This window comes from Fistularia commersonii, chromosome 18 (assembly GCF_037954325.1).
Source record: "Fistularia commersonii isolate RoL2024-O1a breed Wild chromosome 18, RoL_Fcom_v1.0, whole genome shotgun sequence".
Taxonomy (NCBI): Eukaryota; Metazoa; Chordata; class Actinopteri; order Syngnathiformes; family Fistulariidae; genus Fistularia; species Fistularia commersonii.
In genome coordinates this window covers 8,970,857-8,990,791 of record NC_141301.1, presented here as the reverse complement: position 1 = coordinate 8,990,791, position 19,935 = coordinate 8,970,857, and the positions used below count along the sequence as shown (strand labels likewise).

The 19,935-nt window shown below is 40.6% G+C and overlaps 1 protein-coding gene across 1 annotated transcript; it reads left to right on the top strand.

The window, feature by feature from the left end:
• The first annotated feature begins 6,719 nt into the window (after window positions 1-6,719).
• On the top strand, window positions 6,720-18,848 carry gmps (guanosine monophosphate synthase). The gene is made up of 16 exons (XM_086164820.1): window positions 6,720-6,955; window positions 8,401-8,573; window positions 8,698-8,812; window positions 9,092-9,189; window positions 9,487-9,590; window positions 10,457-10,650; window positions 11,260-11,425; window positions 12,747-12,898; window positions 13,282-13,455; window positions 13,654-13,759; window positions 13,983-14,098; window positions 14,696-14,821; window positions 15,690-15,805; window positions 15,957-16,087; window positions 16,655-16,827; window positions 16,926-18,848. Exons 1-16 carry the CDS (start codon window positions 6,929-6,931, stop codon window positions 17,025-17,027), a joined length of 2,073 nt encoding a protein of 690 aa, XP_086020946.1. The 5' UTR covers window positions 6,720-6,928; the 3' UTR covers window positions 17,028-18,848.
• Window positions 18,849-19,935: the final 1,087 nt, after the last annotated feature.

Sequence of the window (19,935 nt, the reverse complement as noted above, 5' to 3'; positions counted from 1 at the left end):
CCTGATACTGTCCAACCTCATCACTCTTAAAGAGAACCGCAACATCTTCATCTCTGCTACCTCCAGCTCTGCTCCCTGTCTTTTCCTCAATGCCATTGTCTTCAAACCATACATCATCACTGGTCTCACAACTGTCCTGTACATCTTTCCTTTCATTCTGGCTGATACTCTTTTATCACACGTCACCCCCAAGTGCAAATCTTTGCCCCTCCAGAACATTCCTAACAAACTCCTCTTTTGAGACACCTTGTACTCCAGTTTTCTTCCTGTCAATACCATGATCGCAGACCTTGAAGCCTAAGCCTCCTAAGCTTCTAGCCTTACTATCTTTCCATCTGGTCTCCTGAACACACAGAACGTCCACCTTTCTTCTCTGCATCATCCCAACCAACTCTAGCTTTCCTGTCATCATCGTAATATTTAAAGTCCCTTGTCTAAGTTCCAGACTCTTGCCTTTTCTTTTCTCTTTCTGCTTTCGAACAGACAATCCTTCTCTCCTTCTTCAAACCACAGTAGCCCAATTTCCACCGGCACCTTGTAGGTTATCGGCTCCGAGTGCGGTTGTTGTTAACCTGGCCCTTGATTGATCTGGTACGGAAGTCATAGGTTTGATTTACATAATTGTTTTTTGGTGTAGCTTCCTTCATTGTCAATAACTTCCTTGCCCTTCCTGACACAACCCTCTATAATTATTCAGGCTCTGGACCAGCTAAGAAACACACTGGCTTGTGACCCCTGAGGCCACATTGTCATTATTTCATCATGTTTATTCTGAGAGATTAGGACATTTTGCCCATCCACTGAAAATGCTACCAGTGTGGCTGTATTAAAATGAAGAGATTTAAATGGATGCGGATGCTCTTCATCAGCTCTTAGACATGATAGTCCAACACAACCCCAGAAATAGAGAATTTACTTATTTGAAATGTGTAATGTATGTACTGTGTACCTGGACTAATTTTAACATTTTTTTTTGTCTTAATCCATAATGACTTGCTCCAAAGTCCAAGCAGCCCCATGATTAAAATCAGAAAGTTGTGCTTTTCACAGTTCAGAAGCAAGGATATATTGTTATTTCACTATTTGCAATGGTCCTTTCTTGAGCTGCCACCTTACCATGGTGGAGGGGTTTGTGCGTCCAAGTGATCTTGGGAGCTATGCTGTCGGAAGGGTCACCCAAGGCAAACCACATCCCAGTAGAGGGACCAGACAAAGTGCAACTCAGAAGAGCCTCATGAAAAACAAAAAATTTGGATCCAGTTTTCCTTTGCCCGGACATGGGTCACTTGGGCCCCCCCTTGGAGCCAGGCCCGGGCGAGTGCCTGGTGCCTTCACCCATGGGGCTCGACCAGGCACAGTCCGAAGGATTGACATGGGTCCCTCTTACCATGGGCTCACCACCCACAGGCAGGGCCAAAGCACAGTGAGAGAGAGTGGTGCTGGCCAACATTCAGAACAACAGTCCGATCCTCGGCTGCAGAAGCTGGCTCTTGGGACATGGAATGTCACCTCTCTGGTGGATAAGGAGCCCAAGCTGGTGCGCAAGGCTGAGAGATTCCAACCAGATAGAGTTGGACTCACCTTGACGCAGAGTCTGGGGTCTGGAACCAGGCCGCTCGAGAACCAGGCCCCCAGTGAGAGGCGCTGGGCAGGTGCGGGCATTTTGATTTCCCCTGACTCGGCGCCTGTACAATGGAGTTTAACCCGATTGATGAGAGGGTAGCCTCCCTCCGCCTTCAGGTGGGGGGACGGGTTCTGACTGTTGCTTGTAGCAATGCAACCAACAACAGTTCAGTTTACCCACCTGTCTTGGGGTTCCTAGAGAGGCTGCTATAGCGGGCTCCTACTCCTTGTTCTACTGGGAGACTTCAACACTCACGTGGGCAACGACTGTGCGTCCTGGAAGGGCATGATTGGGAGGAACGCCCCCCCCATCTGAAACCAAGTAGTGTTTTGTTATTGGACTTCTGTGCTTGTCATGGATTGTTCATAACAAACTCAATGTTAAGGCATAAAGGTGTCCATACGTGCACTTGGCACCAATGCACCTTAGACCACAGTTCTTTGATTGACCTTGTGGTCGTGTCGTCGAACTTGCGGCCTCGTGTCCCGGACACTTGGGTGAAGAGAGGAGCTGTCAACTGATCACCACCTAGTGCTGAGCTGGTTCTGATGGTGGGGACGATGTCGGTCAGATCTGACAGACCCAAACGACTCAGAAACAGCCAGAAGGAATTTCAACTCCCACCTCCTGCAAAGATACCACCACATCCCTTAGGAGGTGGGGGACATTGAGTCCCAAATAGACCACTTTCCGTGTTTCCATTGTTGAGGTGGCAGACTGGAGCTGCGGCCATAAGGCGGTCATCGGCTGTCGGGGCGGTGACCCTCGAACTTGTTGGTGGACCTGAGCGGTAAGGGATGTCGTCAAACTGAAAGAGTCCTGTCAAGCCTTTCTGGCCTATGGTGTTCTGGAGGCAGCTGATAAGTACTGGCACGCCAGGTGGCATGTGGCTTCGGTGGTTGTGGAGGCAAAAACTTGGGCGTGGGAGGTGTTCGGAGAGACCATGGTGAACGATTTCCAGTGGGCGTAGAGGAGATTCTGCTCCACCATCCGGTGGCTCAGGAGGGGGAAGCAGTGCTCCGTCAATACTGTGTAGAGTGGGAGCAGGGCGCTGCAGACTTCAACTCGAGATGTTGAAGATCAATGGCAGGAATACACTTTGGGGGGGGGATGAGGTTTGCCCTGGGTTCCTTAAGGCTCTAGTTGCTGTGGGGCTGTCCTGGCTGACATGCCTCTGCTGCATAGTGTGGATGTTGGAGACAGTGCCCGTTGTCAGCGATTCAGCATCTGCAGTGATGCGGACTCTGTACCAGTCTTTTCGTGGTGAAGAGGGAGCCGAGCCAGAATCCAAAGCTCTCAATTTACCGGTCAATCTGCATTCCCACCCTCACCTATGGTCACGAGCTGTGACTAGTGACTGAAAGAACGAGATTGCAGATTCAAGCAGCCGAAATGAGTTTTCTCCAGAAGGTGGCTGGACTCTCTCTTGGAGAGAAGTTAAGTCATCAAGGAGGAGCTCAAAGAGCTGCTGCTCCTCTGCATAGAGAGGAATCAGATGAGAGGGCTCGAGCATCCGGTCAGGATGCCTCCTGGATGCCTCCTGGTGGGAATGTCTTGGGAGCTGGACCATGTGGCGGGGGAGAGGGAAGTCTGGGCCTCACTGGTCCGACTGCTGCCCCCGCGACCCAACTCTGGATAGGTGGGGGATTTATGGATGGATGGATATTTGCAATGGCGTCTTGGACAACTAAAAATAAAAAACAGAATCATTTCTACGTGACTAAAATGTCAGTAGAGGTATCAAAAGGGTAATGTTTGAATATGAAAGTCACATTCACATGACTGACAAATGTGATTAGTTGTTGTCAATGTCGCTTCTGTCCTTTTAATGAGGAAAAATTTTATCTTGGATATTTGAAACTAATATGAAATATACTTTTTACATGCTCAACATTATAATCCCAGAACTATTTGGTATTCAGTTATTAAAAGTACCTCTTAAACTACTTTAACCTCCCAAGACCCAACAGTTGTACACACATTTTTTCTTTGCTCCCTGTACTTTGTGCGACCTGCTAAGTATAAAAACCAAGCATCATGTTTTGCCATGGTGTATGAAGGGTAACTTGATTAGAATATAATTCTGAAAAGGAAAATGTCTGCTTTGGATTTCAAGAAATGCAATTACAGATGGGAACGCAATTTAATAAAATGTGAAATCGGCTCGCTGATGCTTTCTCTCTCAAATAGCCGATGACTGGCTGAATCTAGAAATCTCCATGAAAGTTAATAGGGGTAATTAAATTATGAGATCAAAGCTAAGAGTAATCTATGAAGCGAGAATGCGATGATTTTTTTCTCCTAACAACCATTTGATCTGGATCTTGATCAGCTTGACATGAGAAACTGTTGCCTGAAAAAATATTTATTATCCCATATAATAACAAGACAAAGCATGTCAGACTGTAAGGACTATTACAACGACACACACAAATCTTTTGTGACAGGATTACACACGGTATATCTCTAGAGAGAAGAAATATCACACTAATAATTGCATCAGTTCCAGCGAAGGCACAATTAACTGCCACAATTTGACTAATATTGAAGAACGATATGAAACTGGAGAAACAATTAGAGACAAATCAAGCGAAGCAGTAGGCAATTTGGAGAAACCTCTTGCGTGATTATCATATATCAAGGATCATTTTTAATTTTACTGGCTTTAATTTGTTGCAGTGTTATTTGTTTTTGTGATGAGGGACTGAACTATATTTACTCTCTTACACCTTAATGAGATGTCATGGCACGATTTAAGGTCAAGTTATCTATTCTCTACTGTATAAGTGCTTGGCATTACTATATAAATATAAAACAAATCAAATTATACCATGAGCAGAAATTGCATTAACACCAGATATTATTAAAAAAACCTCAACACATGTCAGAAGTATTTCATATTTTCCAAAATTCTGTTATTTTTCCCCCAAATCCCAACAGTTTATGAAATAGCACAACATTATGAACAGAAGTTATTTTTCATTTCTTAATTATTGGACTAACCTCAGTGATAGTAAGTAAAAGCGGTGGTAAGAAATAGCATATTCAACTTTGCAAACTAATTTTGACCATGTTGCACGCTTCATTGTGATTTAGCTGAGAGTCCTTTTTTTTTTTTAATCAGATGATCCAAATAAAAGCGTGAAATGAAAATCTGGAGGGAAGTATCAGATATTGAAACAGAAGGACACAAATCTCTTGCATGGTCAAAGGATCTCATGGAGCGGGTCATGATGTACTCATTACACCCTGTCTTAGTTAGAGGTAATGAATAACGGCACGCTCTGCCTTGTGGTCACTATGAGTGCATGTGAGGTCCCTTATCCCCACGGACGGCATGTGACAACACGCAGGCATATTTAAAGGACTGGCATGTGACATCAGGACAACCACTGTTGGATGCATGTGAGAGGCCTCACTCACAACACAATCTATCAACCCTAATGTGGAAAGGATGATGTATGTCTCTATTACTCATTTGAAATCATGATGGGAGTGTTTGCACATTGATTTTCCTCATGAAATAAACATGTAACATTCCACTGCTGAAGTCAATAACCCCCTATTAATTGTTAATTATCTAATACGTGTTCAAGCAACCCTCCATCCTGCCCCAGTGGTATGATAGTTTCTCTCTACCTCATTTAAAATAAAAACTGCATACTGCATAATGTATGTTTCTGTGTGAGCATGTGTGCTCATCTATTCGTACTCTCATCTGTGCCATTTGCACTATATTGCTACTGTTTACTGGTACAAACAAATAAGCCAAAATGTATATTTGCATTTAACAAATTAATTTTTCTCTATTATTATTTTCTTACTTATTTTGACCCGTCACATTTTTTGAACTGTATCTACCCAATGTATTTCAAATAAAGCTGATTCTGAATTGGGTGTTAAAATGTCAGTGGTGTGTGTGTGTGTGTGTGTGTGTGTGTGTGTGTGTGTGTGTTGTGGCACCTCACATAATTTACAGTGTTTTGTTTTGACATAATTCAAACCTCCTCCATATCTCTAAAACTCTTCATGATTCATGATTTTTTTTTCCGCATATTATAGATAATTTTGCTGTCAACCTGTGAATCCTGAAATATTCTGATTTCCAGAACACAGATGTATGAATGTTCATGTTATAGTCACTATAAAAAGCAGTTACTCATAAAAAAAATGAAAAAATTGTTCCCACGGTAACAGCAATTGTGCGTAATTTAGAAGCATTCAGAATTAGTTGGAGGCCCACTGAGTGATGTTCAGTTTTTAGCTTTTATTTGAAACAAAGAGTATATTGGTGAAATAGGTTTTTGGAATGTAGGAAATCAGTACTTAGTGGCATCAGTGGATTATGTGAAAGGATCCAAGATTCATAATTGAAGTTATTTATTGTCATAAACTTTCTTTTATTCCTTGGTCTTCAACCCAGTCTGATTTTGGTCACTTTCACTACTTTACCGATTGCTTTTACGTTACTTTCCTACTTTACCGATTGCTGTCATTGTTGTGTTCGGTGCCATTCTTCACTTTCACTGATGTTATGGATTTCTCCTTTTTTATTGTTTGTTTGTTTATTTGTTTATTTCGATGTTCCCTTGCTCTTTTACTTTCTTGTTTTTTATCGTGTCGTTGCTTGTTTTGTGTCCCTCTACCGCTGTCTATGCGTACAGCACTTTTGTCAATCTCCTGTATTTGTAAAGTGCTTTAAAAATAAAGTCGATGACGACCGACGGTGATAATCGGCAGACACACATTTTGAAATAAAAATAATAAATTTTATTTTTAATCGCTTTTCTTGGAACTCAAGGAAACTTTACAACAGAGAAGAGTGGATACAAACATAACATTGGATTTTTAGGTCTCGATTTCACAATGAAAGAGACAAAAGGGAGGGGGCGGGCCAGGCCATTCTATACTGAATCTGTACGTTCACGTCAAATCAGTGAGTGGCCTTAGCTCAGCCATTATCTCATGCTTGTGCTACTATGCGCTCCACCCATGACATCCAAACACGTTTATCTTCTGTCTCGTTGAAAACTTCCATCCAACAGGAGGAAGAGGGGATGGTGACAGCACGCCTCTCCCACCCCCAGCCCCCGGCCGACAACACGACCCGACCCGATCCAAGATTGAGACAACAGACGGCGTGTTGATCCAGGAACGAACCAACCAGTCTCCCTCCCTCCCTCTCTCTCTCACTCTCTCTCTCTCTCTCTCTCTCTCTCTTACCCTCTCTCTGTCTCTCTCTCTGAGACCCGGGACGTCGAGGCGAAGGGGACAGCTCTTCCCACAACACGGCGGCAGTCCTCCATGGCTCTGTGCAACGGAGACAGCAAGGTCAGTGGAGCGAGTTACAGTCGCCGCTCCGGCTTGACCGGTCGTACTTCACCTCATCCCCCACTACCCACCCCCCCTTTCCCGGTTACTGTTAAGAGTTCCCCTCCCAGTCAATTCCGGCCTGTTTGAACCTCAGGGGCAAAGTTAGACAGCGTGTAACATTTTACCACTAGTATCACAGAGGAAGGCGAGCACTGTTTTTATGCCTGTTGCAGCGTTTAACACTAACATGTTGCTCGTAGCTTCTACCGAAATGAGATGCGATGCCTTAGTGACGTTCAGCAGAAAACAATATTTTGGCACGTTTTTGGCCATTGGTCGTGCTGGCACTGCTCTCATGGTGGCTCTCCGAACACCGCGTGGATTTTTAGCATGGTTCTGCTAACAACCAGTCGCTCACACGACGCGCTGCTAACAGGCTAATGCTGATTACTGTTTATACTATCCGTGAGCTAGCATGCGACAGAGAGGTAATTTGTTAGCTAGCTTTAGCCGGGAGCTCGAGTTTGTGACACCGACAGTTCAAACGGATAGCACCGCATTCTGATAGTTTTGACCCTATTGTCGGGAAGTGACACTTTTTTATTCGTCAAGTATTTCAAAGGGCTGCTGTCACATATCTAGAACCCGTGTGACATTAACTGACAGTTTGCTAACATCGTCACCAAGCTAGTTGGAGCCAAGTTGCGTTTACGTGGTCTCAACTCGAGTCCCTACTGTTACGTGTTAACATTTCATCTCAAATTGGATGGAACAGCTGATTATTTTGCTCATATGTGTAATTTCTGTGCTTTTGTGATAAAGCATCGTATTTACAGCTGTTGCCCACACCCGAGATAAAATGATGCGAGTGCCCTGAGTGATGCAAATGTGTATTTCAGAAACGGCGGACGTGTTATCACGTGCCACGTGTGGTCTTGGTTCACTTTCCTCCGTGCTCATTTATTTAGTAGTTTGTTAGTTTGAAACTTTATATTTTTAAAGGTCGTATGCCGACTTATTGTGATGATCACAAAATACACAAGTAGAGCCAGTTTCCCGGGATTCCTTTGACATTCGATCGCTTGTATATCTTGCCCAATATTTAGTAAACTCGAATAGTTGTACATTCATCGGGAGTTCTGTCGGTAATTTTTGCCGCGCTTGTGAGCCTCATGTGACTCAACTGTTTAACTAAATAGTAAAAGCACGTTTCACAGGACATGGTGTCTGACAGTAGTGCAGCTCACATGTCTATAATTAGGTTAGACCACACTGAATCAAATTTTCCAGAGGTACAACTGAGGTGGTGCAGTTTAAAAAGTAGGAGTGATGTACCTCATACCACCTTTCACTCAAACCCAGGATGGTGCATGTAGAAGATGGCCATGACTACTTGTGCATGTTCATGACCTTTGCATAACTGGGATGAATAGTAACTAATATATGTGAATGTAACTCCTCAGCTGGACATCAGCAATGCAGAGCAGAATGGGTCATGTGAGGGAGCAGTGGCCATCCTGGACGCGGGGGCCCAGTATGGCAAGGTGATTGACAGACGGGTCAGAGAGCTGTGTGTACGCTCAGAGATTCTCCCATTAGAAACCCCAGCTTTTGCCATTAGAGAACAGGGTTACAGGTCAGTATGTCAACCATTTTCATGTATACAATTGTATGCCATAATTTTCATATTGAAGAGTTGAGGAGAAATTTTAATCAATTTATGTGATTTTTTTTAAAAAAAAATTTTTAACCTCCCTCAGGGCAATCATCATTTCAGGGGGGCCTGCTTCTGTGTATGCAGAAGATGCACCCTGGTTTGACCCTGCCATATTTACTATAGGAAAGCCTGTTCTTGGGATTTGCTATGGCATGCAGGTACGTAAATAGAGTAAAATGGTATGTTCGCAGCCTGTTTGATGACTAGAGAGACCGTCTTTCCTCAAGCTTGCGTTTGTGCAAAGGAGGGACTTTTGTTAGGCGTAGTAGCTTGGAGAGGATATACTCTCCTAGGACTGTCAACGAATGTTCGAAAGCACGTTAACTCTAATTGACTTGTCTGAGAGTATCAATCATACTAGAGTTGAAAACCAGCCCTCTGAAGGATGTTCTTGAAAGTGATGTCTGTGTTGCGCTGTATGTTTGTGTATGTTACAGATGATGAATAAAGTTTTTGGTGGCACTGTCCACAAAAAGAGTGTGAGGGAAGATGGAGTGTTCAGTATAGGACTGGACAATACTTGTTCACTCTTCAGGTAATGTGGTCTCCTGCAGAACAATCCACCATTTTAAATGGCAACATTTTAAATCTAATTTTATTTAATAAGCATACAGTATATGGACCACAGCCTTTGAAGATTACAAAGCAACTGCTTGGTTTATGTATCTCTACCCCGCTTTTGAGCAGCTTTTATACGAGGTAGTTGTGATGGCCCTTTTGAGATTCACTTCTTTATTCATGGGTGAAGTTTCACCTAGAGCAGATATTGGACTCACTAAACCACAAAATTATAATGGATTTGCCACTGACATGTGTGTGTCTATCTAATCAGAGGCCTTCAGAAGGAGGAACTTGTCTTGCTGACCCATGGAGATAGTGTGGATAAAGTGGCTGATGGCTTCAAAGTGGTCGCCCACTCAGGAAATATCATTGCCGGTAAGCTGCATATTGTATTCTATAAACTGATTGTTTCATGAAGACAAAAAGGGCCAAGGTGATTGTTAAACTGGAAAAATCTTATGGCATCTAGATACATCCTCTTTTTGTATTTAGAGGATTGACAAACTCACACTTTTTTTTTTTATTTTATTTAATGCTGTTGTCACTGTAGAGTTTTACCAACACAATTTTTTTATACCATCAGTTTGGTAGTACAATTTTGCTAAATCTATTTGGTATTCTTTGTGTTTGAAGTACAAAATACTAGTGTAAAAATGTAGTTAAATTATGAAAAGAACACTTGAGCTTTTTTATTTTTCATATCTATTTCTCTTACAGCAAGCACTTAAATATTAGGTATAATCATACATTACAATTATCCAAAAAACATTATGGTTTTAGTGTAAAAACACCTTCACCCAACATCACAGTAATGTCTGAAAGATCAAATGTAGACGTTACAATTTAGACGGCAATAAAAATCAGGTTCAAGTTCAAATATATTTTTAACATAAAATTACAGACATATCTGAATGTAAAAGTCAGAAAAATGTTGATGATGAGGTTTATGCAACCTTCTACAAGATTTGAAGATTGGATTTAAAAAAGAACACAGTTGTGTTAGCTGTTGTGATTATTCTAAATGATTTGCATTATTCATTATGACAGCTGACCTGTGGTGAGACTTCAAGGTCAAAACAACATTGGTGTCCAGCTGGGTTCAAGCTTGGACTGAATATAAAATGATGTGACTACACTGAAATATTTGACCTGCAGAGTTTTCATATAAGCCTGTGAGCTGCAGTCGACTAGTTTTGACTATTTTTTTCTGTCCCCTTTTTTGCCTGTGTCACATCCACCAGGAATTGCCAATGAGCAGAAGAAACTGTATGGGACACAGTTTCACCCAGAAGTTGACTTGACAGAACGTGGCATGGAGATGTTACGCAACTTCCTCTTTGAGATTGCAGGATGCACAAGTAACTTTACTGTACAAAACCGTCAACAGGTCTGCATCAGTGACATCAGAGAAAAAGTGGACAAGTCCAAAGTACTGGTGAGTGAAATGGTCTATTCTCTTGCAGAATTTTGACAAAGAAAGAAATCCAAATCCCTTTTCATTAAACAAATGTTCCCATGCTACATTTGCGGCTATTCGAAATCTAGCTCTTAAATGCTGAATGCATAGTGGAGCAGCGACCGAGAACCGGTGTCGGGAACTTAAGTAGAACCAATTAAACAGTGAAATTAAATTGTTTTGTGTGAAAGCAGTAGTCGACTCCCTAGGCACTTTGAAACTAGGCCTAGACTCTGGGGAGCAATAAGGATGGAAAAAGAGAAAAGGGAACATACTTAAAGCACATAATTTATATTTAAGCATGTATATGTTCCTCAGTGACAGTGGCGTTGCATATCACTCGATGGGTTTTTCCTTTCATACAGTAGCTTTTTCCAACAGGAGGAGTGGTGTCTTCGATGTGTGAAACCAAACTATTTACACTTCACTAACAAATGAAGCATCATGAGGACTGTAATGATCATGGCATTTTTAGATTTGTATCATGGTCTGAAGAGCAGATACAGCATCAGGCATGTTGGAGGCAACAGGACTAACCCCATGATTCTGCCCTCGCAGTAGTAACTTTGTCTTTCCTCATGGCCTCAGGTGCTGCTGAGTGGTGGGGTAGACTCAACAGTTTGCACAGCCCTCCTCAACAAAGCTTTGAACCAGGACCAGGTGATAGCTGTTCATATCGACAATGGCTTCATGAGGAAGAGAGAGAGCCAGAGTGTGGAAGAGGCCCTCACTAAACTGGGGATCAAACTCAAAGGTACTGAATAAAATTGAAAAACAGTTCCTATTTATTACCTTCTTGATCTGACATATTTACAAATGGATGTTTATTGAGCCATCTGTAGGTTCAGTCATTCCATGATAAAATGAGCTATCGTAAGTTGCCGTCCTTCCATAATGAAATGAGATTTAAAAGTGTTGTAAAAGTAGCTGTACAAATGACCAATCTCTTATTCTCATTATTCTTGTTTAATGATGGATTATACAACCAATATGGAGGCTGTGACAATGCATCATGGTGACAGGGCCTTTTAATTTTCATAGAAAGTTTTTAATGACTTTATTAATATTTACTTAGCGTCTATGAAGATAATTATGAATTCCCTTGCACATGCACAGTAGGTTACATTGGTTAAAATTTTTGAAAATGGGCATACGTTTTCTCTAATACCAAGATAACAGCCATCTGTCTTTGAAGAACAATTATTATTATTTTTTTATAAATAGCTATGTTCTCCTTTTGATGCAGTTATTGCTCCGTGTTTCCTGCTGTCTAATTTCAGTACTCATTGAAATATTATAATTAAAATTTCTCTTTAAGAATTTGATTTAATTTTCATATTTACTTAAATTCAAATATATGATGTGTGCTACCACATTACCATATACATTTATAAGAAGTATAAGAATGGATACTGTATGAAAGTTACTCTTAGTTGAGGTTTTAGGGTATTTTAAAATCTACAAAATACTTATTTTGCTTCCTAATGACATAATTTACTGTGTGCTCCCATCCCCCAATGTGACATCAAGACTTGCATGCCTCCCTTTGTGACATCAATTTCCCCTAACATTGTGTGCCATGCCCTCAGACCTTCTTTAGCAGGGGTAATCAATTGAAATTTAGGGAGGACCTTTCCTCCTGAAGCAAAAGCTAGTTACTTCTCCATCATCTTATGATTCAGAACTGCATATATCAATTAGTTGTTGTAAATGTAAAAAAAGCTTGTTAAAGCAAAAACAGACACCGTTTTATTTTTACCTTTAGATTCAAATGTTATATTGAAGAAGTTATACATTTTGTTAGGGTTTGTGCTTAATTAGTAATTAAATGTCCTGAATTTGAGCTGAATGATAGTCAAAAATAATCTGATGAAATGTTTCAGTGAAATCAAGATGTCACTAAATTGCTAAAAATATCTACCAAGAGAATTTACCGGACATTGGAACTTGGGTTTTGATTGCTGTGAATTTAATATGCCAAGGAATTTTTAGTTTTGAAGTGAGAAATAGCTTTTCTAGTACTCCATGCCCATTTGTTCCTTCCAACCTCACCCCTAAAATCTTGTCCTCTCCAGTGGTAAACGCAGCTCACACCTTCTACAATGGAACAACAACACTCCCTATTTCGGAGGAAGACAGGACACCCCGGAAACGAATCAGCAAAACCTTGAATATGACCACAAACCCTGAAGAAAAAAGGAAAATTATTGGAGACACTTTTGTCAAGGTGAGAATGAACATTTTCATTTGAAGGGGTCTGCTTGTTTTAAGATTCCAATAGAGGTTCTCTCCTGGAATATTCCTGTACTATTGTCTCTTTACCTTTTAATGCATGTAAGGGTGGATGATTAAAAATTATGCACTGTACAATATTATCAGCAGGTTATGGTGTGATTTTTGTTACCATAATTTCGATGCAAATACTTTTTAAATATACATCTGCACATAGTAATTTCAAAGGTATGTTTATCCTTGTGAATCTGTTGTATGTGGTAACTATTTTCTAATCATCTGGTATTTGGGCACAAGTCTGGCCAGTAAAAAATAAATTCCGTGAATCCTTAACTTCTTAGAACTCACTAACACCTGATGATTATGTTGATTTTGCAGGTGGCAAATGAGGTTATTGGAGAGATGAATCTTAATCCAGAAGACGTTATCCTGGCCCAGGGTACTTTGAGGCCAGATCTAATCGAAAGTGCCTCACATCTGGCCAGTGGCAAGGCAGAGGTCATCAAAACACACCACAATGATACTGAGCTTATCCGCAAACTCCGAGATGAGGTATCTCATTTACCAGCGCTCTAGAATTGAAACAGATTTAAATATCAGTAAGGTTATGCCAGTACATAAAACAAAAAAGGTAGAAAAAAACCCTGTGTATTTTGTTTTGCTTGGCCTTTTGGTAGAATCAGCCTTTGTAACACTTAAGTATATCTCCTGGTGTTGTGATAATGATTGTGCTGGTTTGCTTTGCTCCAGGGTAAAGTAATCGAACCACTGAAAGATTTCCATAAAGATGAGGTCAGAGCACTTGGGAGGGAGCTGGGCTTGCCGGAGGAGATAGTCTCACGACACCCTTTCCCTGGCAAGTACATAAACATATGTCACATGCTATGTTATCAATGTATAGAACCGAAATACACCAAAGGATTTCTTGAACGTTTGAACATTACCTCTTTAGCTTCCCTGGTTTCTGTTTCCCATGTGCATACAATTACTCAGTAAATAAGAAAATTGATTCTCCTGTATAACTCATGACTGCTCCTACTTACTTAAGACTATCTTCCCCGCCTCCTCCTCATGTGTAGGTCCAGGTCTGTCCATCAGAGTGATTTGTGCAGAGGAGCCCTACATCTGCAAAGACTTTGCTGAAACAAACAACATTCTCAAAATTATCACGGACTTCTCTGCAAGTGTCAAAAAGGTTGGAGGTGTACATCTGGTTGATTACAAATCAGTGTTGTAGTTAATTGCCTTGTGAAATCACACAACTGCAGCCAGTCCCAAGACAAGAATCACTGGATGGGGTCTTGCCTTTTAAGCAAATTTTGAACATCTTTCCGGATATAGACCCAATAGTTTAGACTGAAAAAATGAGTACTAGGTTTTATGGCGAATCACACAATTACCTTAACAAATTACAGAGAATTTAATTATCGAGCACTCACCAAAACTGACACAGAATATCGTAAATACAGGCATTCATAAAATGCATCCAGCTGATATCCGCATAAATGTAAATGAAATATTGTGAAATGTTATTTCAAAAGTCACAAACCCCAAACAAATTTATGCATATTAATAGCGGTCACACATCTCTGCTGGTTTGGGCACCAAATATAGCTAATGTTATTTGGACAATTTAAAGATTTCATATTTGTCACACTCTCCCCCTTATTCAGGAAAGAAACAAGGGAGCGATGGATAGTGCGCAGAAAAAAAATGATGGTCTTTTAAGCTATGATTGTGTCGGTCCTTGACTTCTGCTTTTGCTTTTCTTGGATCTCCCTCATGTATCCAGCCCCATGCCTTGCTGCAGAGAGTAAAATCCTGTATGTCAGATGACGAGGAGGAGAAGCTCATGCAGATCACCAGCCTTCATTCACTCAATGCCTTCCTGCTGCCCATAAAAACAGTTGGTGTCCAGGTAATTCATTAATTTTATCAATTACATCCAGTCCTTTAATTTTTTTCTCATGATAACTGGTCATATTAACTTTGAAACATACTATATAAACTGATCTTATAGAAAAAAAAAATCCAGGTCATCAGATGTGATTTTTATTTTTTCCCTTTCTATGTAAGTTGCCTATTCTGTTTTTCTAAAAAATAATGGACTGTTCAATATCGAATACCCAGGCCTTGCCCAGCTCTGTCTTTCAGGCTGCTGGTCATTGTTCTTGCATGTTAGAAGCAAGAGCCAGTGCCTCATTCTTCTGCTTGCTTACTTTTGTTATATTTATCATTTAGTGGAATGCTACAAGACATTGCTACCCACACACAGCTATCGATGCCCTTTTAGGAGAAAATAGTGCCTGTTACATGTCACGCCTTCAATTCCGCCAATGATTTGATTCTTATATTACAACATCGTGGGTTAAAAGATGTTAACGTATTACTTCTCAAACGGTTAAAGCTGAACTTCTGAGACGACTAGTGAGAATAATGGCCTAGACCTCTTCTTTTGCTCAGACATCCTGTGACTGGGTGTGTTCAATTACTTCCTGTTTTAGACCAGAGTTTGATTTAGCCAAACCTCAAATTACAGTGCCAGGAGAGACGAAGAGCAAATACAGCCTTTTTTTATTGCTCTATTCATAGAACTGTGCCTTATGGTTTATTTACTGTAAAAAGAAGGTCTGGAGAATTACACAGTTATTAACGATTACCACTAAGAGACATAATTTCCACTACGAATCAATATTTATCGCTTGAGGGAATTTGTAAGCTTGTTTAGTCATTAGTTTTAGGAGTACATTCGGTTCTCATTCCTTCATCCTTTTGCTGTTCCACAGGGTGATTGCCGCTCCTACAGTTACGTGTGTGGTGTCACAAGTAAAGAATCTCCACATTGGGAATCTCTCATGTTCTTGGCCAGGCTCATCCCAAGAATGTGTCATTGTATCAATAGGTAACACAAAACTCTTCTTTCCTTATGTATCCCCTGTGTTACGTCACATCCCAAAAAAATAAAATAAATCCAAGACCATGACAAGCTGCAGTGACCACACTGCCCCTTTCATATGTTCACAAATGTTTTTTCTTTTTCCTTCTCCCCCCAGAGTCGTGTATGTATATGGGTCCCATGTGAAAGAACCACCATCAGACATTACCCCAACCTTCCTAACCACAGGCGTTCTGAGCACGCTCAGACAGGCTGACTTTGTAGCTCATTCTATCTTAAGAGAGTCTGGTAAGTTGTTTTGTTTTTGTGTGTGACATTTTCTATTTGAAGCAGCGGTCCTGGTGCATTATCTACAATCTGGAAAATGTTTGATACTCTGCACGAGGCAACATCAGTAGATCTGTCGCGAGGCTTGAAGGTTTTTGCCCATTAATGAGCTGATTAATTTGAGGAGTATCAAATGACTCATAGGTTTTCAGAAACTGCTGTAAGAACATGGATATATCACATATCTCCAGCCCAGAAAGTTTGTTTTTATATGTTTATACTTTTGTGACTCTGGTCACATTTATAATTCCAATTAGACATGTTACTTCTAATATTAAACTCACATTATGGACATTTATGATTTCCAAATGAAACTTTTAATAGGAACCGTCATGTTTTAACTGAAGTGATAAAGTTCCTAGCACCTTCAGGCTTCAAAGGATGTGGGATGTGGATACTTGTTGTAGGATGATTAACTAAAGGCATATATTTTTCTGTCTTTGCTTTGAATTGCTTTGGGAGTCCTGTTTACATTTTGCAAGGGCAGCAATAAGAACTTTCCTTTGTCTGACTGTGCCTCCCCGTCAGGTTGCTCAGGTAAGATCAGCCAGATGCCAGTAATCCTGACCCCCCTGCACTTTGACCGTGACCCCCTGCAAAAGCAGCCATCCTGTCGGCGCTCTGTAGTGGTACGCACCTTCATCACCAGCGACTTCATGACTGGCATCCCTGCCATGCCGGGCAACCACATCCCAGAGGAGGTTTGTCATTGTTAAGTCATGCTTACATAATTTTCTGGCCCATAGTGGTTTTCAATCCTCTCATTTTTGTTTTCAATCTTCAACTTTTGGTTACTTAGGTGGTGCTAAAGATGGTGAATGAGATCAAGAAGATCCCAGGCATCTCCAGAGTCATGTATGATTTGACCTCCAAACCGCCTGGCACCACAGAGTGGGAATAAGATAAAACCCGAAGCCCGTACTAGCAGGAAACACGTTCACACAATGCACAAACACACTCAGCAGTTATCCGAGAGAGCAGGCGCACTCCTCTTCTTCTTTTTATGTCCATCCTACTTTTTTCCTCCTTACGACCTTCTAGTGCCCCTCCGCCTGTCCCTCTCCCCTCTAGCATTCCCACAGAAGGCAGACTGTACTGTGATAGGCGCACACGCAACAGCGCTGCTACTCTGCTCTCTCAGCTCTTCTCACTGGTCTTAATAATTTTTTTTTTTTTTGCAAAAAGAGATCTATTAATTGTTATTGATGATGTATTGAGTTTTGTCAGTTTTAATGATATCAACAGTGCATTTCCTCTCTTTTATGGAATGATGAATTGCTGCTTTTCATGTTAGGCAGCCATCTAAATCATGTTGCTAGATACTGTTTATGTACAGATCTGGGACTTCATTTGGATTGCGGCATCCATCAAATAAAATAAGAACGAGAAGAGAGCATGTATTAAGAGCAGCAGAAGGCTGAAAATCCACAGATTTGTCTTCAAAATTTTTTTTGACATTAGTCAATTTGTTAGCCATAGACTATCCTCATGATTTTATCATTTTCACTTCCTGCCCCTGTACTGTACTTTGAAGAGGGTTGCCTGTCCATAGTTTCGAACTGAGCAGATAACCTGTGTGACCAATTAACAAGCTTATTGGAGCATATTGTTTTTGCCAAATTTAAAACCAGCCACGGTGACAATTTTGTCTTCTCCAATTCACGCTCAACGAGCAGGTTTGGACTGTCACTGCGTGCATCGTGAGCAGCTGTTATCTCAAGAGAAGCTCCCGTCCGATGGCTAATGTGAAGCCGCGCGAGAGGCACATATGCCTGCTCTCTTGTTCTCGTTTTGTTTTTCCTTGATATGACCAGACCTGGACCTTGGTATTCCCAGAAAGTGTGAAAGAGCACTGTTAATCCTCAAGCTGCAATAATTACGCTTTCTTTTTTTACGGAGAATGAACCTGCAGAGAGGAATAGCTAATAACAAGATAATACAACAGAGTTTATAACCACATGGTGAAAGTGACTGTCATTGTTTGTATTGCTGCTCTTGTGCAGTGCAGGAGCACATTTTTGCACATTTGTTTCCCTTTTCACCCATGAAGCCATGACGCCTTGTCAATTCTTAACACATTTGTGCATCCAGTCAACGTGTCACTGCATCGTATGTCACAGTAGTGTCGCAGGACAGGCCAGTTGTTCTGTACGTTGCATCGAAAGCAAATTCACCGTTGAACATAAAGTCGTAAGCAGATATGTTTTTCTGTCCTCTACTGTCAAAGACACGATCCGTAGTTTAGTTCTAGTTGCGTAATCTAGACCTCATTCAAATTGGTGCTCCAGTTTTACCGAGTACTAAAAGTGTATTGTACCTCGTTGCAGACTTTTCAGTTGGACAGGGTCGTTTTCATGCCCCCACAATTTGTCTTTGTGCCTCTCGTCCTTTGTTATTCCCGTACCATTTTAAAGACAAAACACCCCAGATGATAATAATTAATGTTTCATCTTCTGTTCCACCTTTTTTATACCTGTGTATTTTATGTCTCCATAGAAAACAAGTTTCATCATAACAGATATATTATTTTGTAGTTGGATTTAATTGCAATATCCACTAGGTTAAGTTATGCAAATCTGCCCCCCCCCCACACCCCTTTCCACAAAGCTCATTCTCCTTAGTAATGTGCCTCAAACCAAGCCACTGCATGCAGTTTCAACTATGATGACATTTGTACAATGGAAAAACTGAGCTTTAATAAAGATCTCCATGTTGAAACTTCTCACCTCTTTACAGATGTACCTGATATTTTAACAAGGCATGCTGACACACTGCCAACAATGCTTACCTCTTACATTTTCGTGATCAGATACATGAACAAGATATCAAACAGTAGCTCAAATCCATTCCATTTCCTCCCCATGAGGTAAGTGGTAGTAATATATTGTCATTCATTTATCGTGCCGGTAGATTTTACTTTAGAATTTTACATGATTTTTTCAATGTTAACAGTGGTCTGTTTATTTCTGAATGCACTGCCGGCACCCATTGATTGTCAATGTCTTTCGTTTGGGTGCGGGCTTTGATCCAGACAGGGTGCCTTCCTGTATGATTGCATATTCTCCGCATGCCTGCTTATTTTCTTCGGTTTCCCCTTGCGGTCCAAAAATACACATTAGATCAAGTGGAGACCCTAAATTCACCCCAGGCGTGAATGAAAGAGTGAATGTTTTACTTGTATGGCCCCTGGCACCTTAAGTGCAAGATCAGTAGTAAAGAGAATGAATGAATTTGGGTTTTGATGCCAAAAAAACAAATTACTTTTCAGTTGTGCTGTGAACAATCCAAAATTCTAATGTCATCCAGAAATTTTAAAATACCATGATGCCCACAACATGACACTTTTCCATATTACTGCATTTTTATCAATAACCTAATTAATTTCCACTTGAAATGCAATGCCTTTCTTATATCAACATTACTGTATTGATGAAGTGAATACGCATGAAGTGATTTACAACAAGCTAGTTTCAGTAATAGCTTTGATTAGTCTTTTTGCAATATAAACTCAAAGCAAATCCAAAAAGCCAGTGTCAGATATACAATGGGAGATGATATATGAGTAAGTACAGGATGTTTTCTTATTTTTTATATCAATACCAAATGTGTCAAAACTTCTAATCAAATTTGTAGTATGCAAGTTATTTTGAAATACTTTCATATGACATTTTGCTCCTTTGTACTCTCACAAATTCTGCAGTAATGCTAGTTTACACTAGTCAGAGTTTGACATTTTAAACAGTAGATCTTCAACAAACTTAAAAATGAATTCCAATTTGTAATATTAAATTGTCTAAAAGTAAAATTTG

Excerpts from the sequence above, each read along its gene's own strand:
- gmps (XM_086164820.1), top strand. The coding sequence starts at position 6,929 with ATGGCTCTGTGCAACGGAGACAGCAAG. Across the intron at positions 10,651-11,259 it reads TGGACAAGTCCAAAGTACTG|GTGCTGCTGAGTGGTGGGGT; the intron begins GTGAGTGAAATG and ends TCATGGCCTCAG. Across the intron at positions 16,088-16,654 it reads TTCTATCTTAAGAGAGTCTG|GTTGCTCAGGTAAGATCAGC; the intron begins GTAAGTTGTTTT and ends CCTCCCCGTCAG.